General features: G+C 36.6%; 1 protein-coding gene across 1 annotated transcript in view; it reads left to right on the top strand.

Annotated features, from left to right (window-relative positions):
* The window catches only part of LOC106873796 (70 kDa neurofilament protein), a 40,729-nt gene continuing 30,857 nt past the window's right edge, over positions 1–9,872 (top strand). Inside the window, exons 1-5 of the mRNA XM_052975345.1 lie at positions 1–591; positions 5,724–5,910; positions 7,277–7,372; positions 8,140–8,304; positions 9,616–9,735. Coding sequence (XP_052831305.1) covers positions 134–591; positions 5,724–5,910; positions 7,277–7,372; positions 8,140–8,304; positions 9,616–9,735 — 1,026 coding nt within the window. The 5' untranslated portion in view covers positions 1–133. The remainder of the gene's footprint in view (positions 592–5,723; positions 5,911–7,276; positions 7,373–8,139; positions 8,305–9,615; positions 9,736–9,872) is intronic.

Genomic DNA, 9,872 nt, shown 5'->3' with positions numbered 1-9,872 from the left:
TAGACTTGGTCACTTCACAGTGTCGGAAAGCAGGTTGTAAATCGTTCTGCAGAATTTTTTCTGTATCCCGTTCTTTTCCCATACAGTGAAAAGCTCCTTATTCCATTGCAGCATTTGAATAACAACAACAAAAATGAGTGACGCTAGCACAAAAACCTCCACAACACTCCGCTCTCAAAAGAGAAGAGCACGTCCAAGGGCATCTCTTCGTTCACCAGCTTACAGTGGTATGACAACTCAAGTCCGTTCTGCACCTATTTCTCTGAGCGCTGGGGTGGCAAAAGAATCTTCCCAAAGAAGTGTTGCTGAAATGAAAAGTAGCAGCGAAAGAGAAAAGAGAGACTTACAAGGTTTGAATTCAAAGCTTGCTAACCACCTTGAAAAAACACGTATGCTGGAGGCTGAGAACAAACATCTTAAGGATCTCTTAAATAGAGCTAAAGTTGAATTTAACGTTGATGTGATCAAAATCTCATTCCAAGAGCAGCTGGATGACTTAAAAGCACTCATCGAAGAGAAGGATAAGGAAAATGCAGCTGTGAAGTCCAAAAATGAATCGCTTGAAGAAGAAGTTGAAGATTTGACTGAACAGTAAGTAAAATTTTCTCTTAATTTTTGCTCTCCTTTATTATGTCGTTTGAAACTTCTACGCATCATAAAAGTTTATCTTAAAGATGCAGTCATGTTCTTTTAAGTAGGCCACTCTAATTTCCTTTTAATTCTCTTTCTCCACATCCTATCTTAAGTGAATCTGAACATTATCTTTAGTCACTTAGCACTTAAAATTTTAAGATTTGCAACATTTAATATACCACTACTAAGCACAGAAATATTGCTTGGTTTGCGTTGCAGAACAAAGCCTCCTGTGCCATTCTCATATTATGTAAAAATGTCTAACTGGAGAGTTCTACCTTTTTGAAAAGAATCTTTATATGGTTCGACGTTTAGAACAACAAGCAAGAATGTGGTTGAGAGACATTTCACAAAGACATATTAAACGGATTCAGCTAAATTGGCAACGTCCAGATGAAAAACACCTGAGACTTTAAGTCGGACATATCTATCGATAAGGTTGAAGTTTAAATACATATCTAACATAATGAATTTGCTAGCCACCCTAGTTTCATTTAGAGTGCAAGTCAATCTAAAGTGATTTCTTTATTCAATTAGTCCTTTGTGGGTGTTATTATAGCTGATTTCTAGTCTATGTAAAGCTAAGATATAAATTAAGCCCGATAGGTTTAACTAAGCCTCCAATAAGCAGACTTACCCTTGACTTGTCAAATTCTCTCTGCATCAGCCCACGATTCTAATGTTAATAGAGCGGTATTATTTACAAAGCGAGCCATCAAAATGATGATAATGTCTGAATAAATTAGCACAGTGTATGAATATTAAAGGTGATATTTAGGAAATATTAGTGAAGACTCAAGCGAGGAAAATTTTTTAAAAATTGGGAAATAGGGAAATCGTGTCGAACCAAATCTGTGATGGCTAAACAATAAAGAAGCTACTGTAGTGTAATTCAGTGTCAACGACACTTAACCCACTCTTACCACCGACAACTAGCGCCATTGAAAGACCTTGACTGAAATGAATTTAGCAGTGATCCATTGAATCCAGTTCCAAAACTTTTTACGACCTGTTGTAGGAGGTGATGCCTTGCATTTCAGACATTAAAGAATTCAATCTGCTTTAGATGTTTTAGAAAATTAATAACGAATTATATCAATTGCTTTGTTAATACTGTTCACTAAAAGAAGACATCTACTGCACAGGTTATATATATTGTATCATACTTTAACACTATGTGGACTGAGATCCCCGTTGACAAGACTCAGACTGAATAAAGTGTTAAACATGGTATGCAAATTAGTAGCTCCAGCTGTCTGTAGCTATTGGATTTGTTGAGTATATAATTTCTCAGGACCTAGCCAAATTGATGTGGACACCCAATGAAGTACAACAACACTGGGCAAAAAAAAAACAAAAAAAAACTAAAAGATTTATTGTCTGCTACCCAAACAAACGGTGCTCTACTACACAAAATCGAGTTGGCTGATTCTGAATTGCTGTAGCACGTCTGGATTTTGAGTTATGCGCATAATTACATATTAATACTATATTAGAATCAGGAGGAATTAAGTAAATAATTATTATATTTATATTATTACTGTATATAGTAAATTTATGTTCAAGGCAAATATTATTATAATATAATGGTATATAGTATATTTATGTTAAGAGAATACTCACTTCGTTTTTTGATACGCTCAGCTCAGAAATGCTTGAGATACTTGCTCTTGCACTTATGCATCGTACTGGTCTCCCGTTGTAGGAACCAGCAGTAGTCACTCATTATGTGTGGATTAAACCGGCCTTGATACCTCGTTTCTATCTATATATCCTGGTGGAACCTCTCACCTTGCTCATTACTAAGGACACCAAGATTCGTTGGAAAAAATTCGAGACGAAAATGGAAGAAGTGTTTTTCAAGGGTCATGTGTTTTCCAATGACAATGCCTGCTTTCAGTTTTGCGTCACTTTTCTCTGTACCAAATTCTACTTTCTGGCACTGGAAGCCACAACTATCGTGTGTCATTGCTTTTACGAAGTTTTTCATGAGGCCGAGTTTAGTATGAAAGGGTGGAAGGAAGATCTTTTACGGGTCTACCAGTGGCATATGCTGCACATTGTACCGCCCAACCATGCGCTCATCTCTTTAAGGCCAGTCGTTTACAGTGTAATGATTGCTGTCGTGGCGGCTGTTCCAAACACACAAGAAGCAGATATTTTTGGTATATCTCAGCTGCAGTCCTATGAGGAGGGAAATCACCTATAAATCACCACAAATACTCCGCTTGTGAACTGAGTAATTAACTCTTTTCAGAAAGAGTTCTTTCGATTCATAAGTTTCTTTCCATACCGACAACATGACCCAGAGGAATGGAAGGTTTTTCATTACCGTTATGTGACAACACAGCTTTGAGGCTAATCTTACTCAAGTCTATAAACAATCTCTATTCGTTAGCCGCGACAGCGGAAACGACACTGAGAGTTACCAAGAACAAACTAACGCATTTGGCATTGCACACAATACGTCAGCATCATCTGCTGAGAGCCCCTTCAGTCATGACTGACCATGGGATTGCACCTAGAAAGTTACCCTCCCGGACAAGGTTGTTTATGGAAGACCAGCAGTCGCCCATACATACCAGCCTCCCCTCTCCATGCCACCAGTGTTATCTAAGGGAACGGCAAAGGCCGATACATCTTGGCGTCGCAATTCATTTCTACAGCTGAGTGAACTGGAACAGCGTATAAATAAAGTGTCTTGCTCAAGAACACAACACGCAGCACGGTCCGAGATTCGAACTCGCAACCTCGCGATCGTAAGCTCGACGCTCTGACCACTGAGCCATGCGCCTTCTATTGCTAAACTAAATAATGAACTTACTCATCGTTTGTTTTATTGTTGCTATTTTCTTTAATTTTGAATTAAGACCGCTTTCATTTTAGCAAATTTTATAATACGGCTTATATCTAGCCGAAAGTATAGTTACAATCATGCGCAAGCGCATAACTCAAAATCATGACGTGTTAGAACAATTCTTAGTACAGATTTGGAATCAGCATCCTCGATTTAGTCTAAAACATCTGCTTTTACCCCAATAACATTTTTTTTGTCCAGTGTAATCGATTGAGCCTGTTTACCATTTTTTTCAGTCGCCAGAGAAATAGTTAAATTTGTCCTGTTTATATATCTACAACTTAATTTACATATATTCACAAGGATTGTGTATTGTTTCTTTAGAATAGGAAAGATGATAGTCTAATTGAATTTGTCCTACAAGTTCCAAGGGATACTAGTTCTCTGAGAGTCTATCACTTCCATTCTTCGTGGTTCTCTTTTTTAATTGATTACATATGTCTGTAAATATCTATCAGTCACCGGCGCAAATTATTTTTCGGCTATACAGAAAGCCTCGCTCACAGTGAATTTAATAAATCCCTGTAAATTACAAGCATTTAGTTTTATCATTTTCGAATAAATGAAAGAAGCGCAGACTGCGGTGAATGAAACACAACATTTAGTAGTATTCTACTTTTGCTAACACACTGTAAATATTGCAAATTGCGTCAAAGAAAGTAATATAAAATGGAATCGGATCTTTTCGGTTGTGGGCACAGATTTGGACGTTTTCAAATTAAATGAAATTATTTACATTTGGTTTATTGATGTAATTTTCGTGCTGAATCCGAACTTAGGATTCAAGGAAGTAATATAAATTGGGATCTTCTCGGTTGTGGGCACAGATTTGGATATTTTAAAAATAAAAGAAAGCTTTCAACTTTGGTTTATTGAAGTAATTTTTCACGCCGAATCCGAATTTAGGATTTACTTATTCGAGAAAGCATTTTTTAAATATGGCACAGGGTATAATTTTCAAATTTTCAACTTTTTGCTAGTGGGTTCCCATTTTTCGAATTAATAAACACTTGGCGAAATCTTGTACTGGTGTTTGCAGTGGTGAAAGTGTTACATCCATACTCGAAGACACGACAGACTACAGAAGACAACAGTTTTGCTTGTAAACATGGCTCGATGTGAGGTTTACTGTCATGTGAATAGTAGCGGCTTTCGATTGGCCAAAATTACCAAAAATGTTTACAAATCTTAACAGCTTTCAACTTTCATTTATTAATTCATTGCAAAAGTGAACCTCATTTTCTTAATTTGCAAATATTTGGAATGAAATTTAAAAAAAGAATGAAGAATCTGTGACAGCAAGCGAAGAGATCAATACACTATAATTAGCAAGTAGCAAACCTGCAGCTTTTTATAAGCGGATTCCATTTTGTGACAAAAGTCTTCGTTAAAATCATTTTTCGTTAAAATCATTTTTCGTAGAAAAAAAAAAAAAAAGACGTCAGTTCTTCAAGCGAACATGTTTAATCACTCCTATCAAAAATATTATTCCTTTCCAAATTAATTATATCTATAGGAGAAATTGTCAGTTGCATAATCCACTTGATTAACTGAATTCGAAATTAACGTAATATTTATAAACACGGATTTCTCATTCAGAGAGAGAAATATCCATCCTCCAAATTGTGCAAAGAAGAGGATATAGTTAACAATTTGTAGAGAGTTTTATTTACAGCTTATGAATTATACTTAACTCTGTACCAGCATATAACTAAATTTTTGATATTGTGTACTACGCTTGTGTTTATGAACTTGTGAAGATAAGATCTGAAAGATTAAATCTCGGGTAGTATCCATCCATTAGTAATTATTGTTGTTAAGCCCGACATTGAGACTGAACCCGCCAAAGTTCCATTCGTGAAGAGACTGTCTTATTTTTGTTGATCAATGTGTGCAACCATTTAGAACTCGGTATGGTGCAATTATACAGATATTTAGACGCTATGGCTTGTTGGAGATTCGACCATGTAAAAGAGACTCTCTCATCGTTTTTCGCACCGTATGTGCATTTATTCACCAATATATATTGTTCTTTCCATATATACAGCGTCCTAAGCAACTGCGCTGATATATTTATTAGGATAAGAAGAGCAGCTTCTTATCCCCCAAAATATATTCAACGTTAAGTTTCTTAACAAAAGATATTATGAAAGTGTGTCTGCTAGCCACGTCAATCCCTATCTAGTATAAATAAATATTCTTTAGCAAAACAATTTCATTATTTTTCTGTCAGACTTCGCCAAGTGCAGGACGAGAGAGACAGAGTGCAAACCGAAATCGATGGATTACACGATGAAGTTGCCCGCCGCATTGCAGACAGCGAGACCAGCAGAAGGAGGACAAGTGAACTGGAGAAGCAACTTGCAGATTGGAAGAAGAGATATGGCATTCTTGAGGCTCAAATGGGTGAACTTAGAACGGTATGTTGCAAAAGTTTGAATTCGCAATCTCTATCTTTCTCTCGATTGGCTGTAAACTCACACACACACACACACAGAGATAGCAAAGAAATACGCATATACACATACAAATACATAGATGCGTGTATATATTTTGTCGTGGCACTCCGTCGGTTACGACGAGGAGGGTTAAAGTCGATCCGATCAACAGAACAGCCTACTCGTGAAATCAAAATGGTGCAGAAGCTGCGAAGGTAGTCTCTGCCATCACAGAAACCATACTGCTTGGGGTTCAGCAGATTGCTGTCCTCGAGGAAGTGAGTTATTCGCGATCTCACCACCCTCTCAACTACTTTAATGACATGAGAGGTGTATGAAATCGGACGGTAGTTGGCTGCGAGAGATTTGCTTCCGTTTTTGAAAACTGGAACGACAGACTGGGAAAGAAAGTGATCAGGAATGTAGCCTGCGTCAATTGAGCCCCTCCAGAGCTCAGCTATAGCGGGTGAAATTTGATGTCGGCACATCTTCAAAACAGTGACCAGGAGTTCACCGGGAACTACTGCCGAGTGTGCTTGATCTTATTTATTTCTGTTAGGATATCAGGAGCACCAAAAATAATGTCAGATATAGTTAGTTGAGGGTTTACATCACTGATACTAGGTATCCATATATATGTTAAGATAATAGATACATGTGTTGTGCACGCGCGCATGTGCATATATATATATATATACATTCACTAGTCGCCATGCTTGATCGATAAATCCACAAGTTTTTTTTTTTTATTCTGTAGCTATTTTCTTTTATTGCTTTCTATTGAAGAACGTAGGCTCGAAACGTAAAAGAGTTTCTCACTTTTTTAATAATAGTGTTTGAAATGGACCACCATTTGGAAGACCAGATGCTTCCATGTCCTTTCGTAGGGACGCCATGACACTAAGCATTTGCTCGGGAACCTTGATCATGGATGGAGCCAACAAAACAAAATGTAGTCATATACTGAACCTAATACGCGGGTATTAATTTCAATTTTAATAACGTTATAATGCATGGGGAAGACATTAAACATACTCAATCGATAATATCAATATCCACCTTGATAAACTAAAAACAGTTAATAAAACTGTAGAGAATATCGCATTGCCAGCTACCATAGTCATTCTGTGAATAAAATCTTGTGATTTCTATAACTTCGGTTATTAAAGTACAGCAAATCTTCTAATGATAACAGTGCATGAAACAACAGAATATACTTCCTTTGCGAACCAATTACATTTCTCTTATTTTCGTACTTTCTCTTCTATCTGGGATGAATTGTCGAGACTTATGTAAAAGTTATTTTATAAATAAAAAATAAACAATAGCGTAATTTTCTTTTCTCTAGAATTTACAAAACGAAACTACTCAAAGACTGGAATTAGAAAACCGTGTAACGATGCTGGAAGATGAACTTGCTTTCCTCAATGATGTCCATAGTGCCGTAATGTTGCTTTTATTTTTTTCTCTTTCCTGCTGTTTTTTCTTGTAGGGCAATTGCCAAGAAGGTTTAGCTATTTCCGTTACATATTACTTCATAGTGTTTTAAGGCTTTCTGAGAATCAGATTGCTTCACTTGCACAATCATAAATAAGGAATCACTACTTTTTCAAGTGATCAGTTTCAGTTATCTGACCGAGTTGGTAGACAGTGGCTCGCATGCAGATGAGGAATCTGCGATTATCTACAGCTTGAACACTTATCGATAACTAGAATGCTTATCTGTCAAACTACCCGTTACACATATCTATTATTACAGTTAAGAAACTCTCAAGAGAGTTGAACATCAGAAGTTCTTCAGCGAAGAAACCCTCCTCAGGCAAGTGAAACGGCCCATGAAGGACCGGGGAGCATCCAGGTCACAACTCCTGTGTGCACTTCAGCTGACACTTATTTGCCATTTGGATATTACTGACTTAGAGATGTCATCTAGTTGACTCTTCTCCGTTGACTCAGCTTCCAAACTTACTCTTAAAAAATAACATTTGTTCTCACGAAAGCGGTGAAACGTCCAAGTTTACCGTAAATACTTAGCGTTAAAATAGGTAAACGTTGCCTTCAATCGATATGGAGGTTCATTTTCTTCCTCCTCAGACACATCTAATTGGAACACGTGACTGCTGATTCTGATATTGCTTCTCAATAAAAAAAAAAAACTAATATTGTTTATCTCCATTCTACTTACTGTTTTGTTTTCCTTACTATTTGCAGGAATGCAAAGAATATCAAGCAATGTTATCCAAAACACAGAAGCTACCCGACTTCCAAGAATCATGGAAGGCCGAAATTGGAGATATGGTTGCTGACTTAAGCGCTGAATATGAGGCTCAGTTGAATACAATTACTGCGTCGATGGAATGTCGTCATGCAGAACAGGTAAAGAAATATATAGACGATTAAATATATTTGAAAACTTTAAAACTGTTCTGCTGCTACGCAGTTGCTAGCAAATACACTATTCTTTTTTTAAAAAAAGCAGTCTGTTTGTGTTTCCGTCGAAACATTTAAACAACGTAGAATCGTTACTGTCAGACTGTATAGATGTTTCAACATATTGTCCAATAATACCAACCATGTCGAGATGTTATATATCCATTGCTATTATGATTTTCTTTAGTTTGAACTGTGTATTATTTGGAAGTGTGACTTGTGTTTTGCCTTTATTTATCATTTGCGTATACATGATTTTACTGCTCGTCCTCTAATTGTTTTTGCATAACGAAAGGAAATTTGGTACTTTATTTAGAAAGAGCTTGTGTATCTTAACAATTTCTCACCTAGAAAGCCAGAAACATGGCATTTCAAATTTGCTCATGATTCATTTTGTCGATTAAAACACAAAAGCGAATTTTGTATAATCTATGACCATACGAAGGAAGCCCTGGATATTAAGTTCATATTGATCGATATGCATTGCATTTCGTCCAGCTTTGCCACAGCATAATGTAACGCGATTCTGAAATTATCTATAGCTTCTCTGATCCACTCATAAATATATCACAGCCATAAGAGTTCGATCTCATCGCATGATGCGTTGGGCAAGTATCCTTCACCATAACTCACCATGCTAGCTGAACAGTTTTATTGAAGGCTGTCAAATAAGTACATGTATAAATTCGTACGTTCATATGTATGTAGGTAGGTAGTAACTCGCAAAGGTGGATGTGTACTTATTGTAAACTTCTTCCTAGTATCTGCACCGACTGTTTATATTTAAATTTGAAAATATATCCTTGTTCCATGCAATAATGTAGTTGTCAAATACTGGATCGAATTTATTCGACTAACACTCTCCCCTCATAAATATATCTGTCAGTGCTATATGATGAAAACGAATTCGATCCCATATCATGGTAAACTGGGCAAGTAACCTTTACCATTGACTCCATTTAACCAATGAGGTCGCGTTTTCAAGTTAAGGAAACAGGCTGTATACACAGTATACAAATTTGAATTTGTTAAATAGAGGCATTCTTGCTTTCAGCTCACCCTAATCCTCGTTCAGATCATTTGGAGATGGAAGGGGAGTCAAAGAATTTTTTGTGTAATTTTTCCTTCTCAAGCCAAGTTTCCTCCTCATCAGTTTTGGACAACATTCCAACCATTTGTAATTCGCCTCACTATTGGCAAATGTGAAAAATAAAAAAAAGTTTTTTAATTATAGTTTTTTTTTTTCACCCTCAATAGATGCAGAAACTGAAAGCAGGGGCCAAGCCCGAAATGGTTGCTCAAGTCTCGAGTGAAAATAGGCGTTCACGTATGGAATCGGGCGATATGTCGGGTAGATTAAGCGGATACGAAACTCAGGTAAGGAACATTACATAAATCTATCTATCTATCTATCTATCTATCTATCTATAAATTTAGCTAGGTAGCTAGATACCTACTCACACATATACCGTAATACATACACACATATACGTGCATATATATAGCTATATATA

The sequence above is a fragment of the Octopus bimaculoides genome, chromosome 21 (genome assembly GCF_001194135.2).
Source record: "Octopus bimaculoides isolate UCB-OBI-ISO-001 chromosome 21, ASM119413v2, whole genome shotgun sequence".
Taxonomy (NCBI): Eukaryota; Metazoa; Mollusca; class Cephalopoda; order Octopoda; family Octopodidae; genus Octopus; species Octopus bimaculoides.
This window is presented reverse-complemented; position numbering and strand designations above follow the sequence as displayed.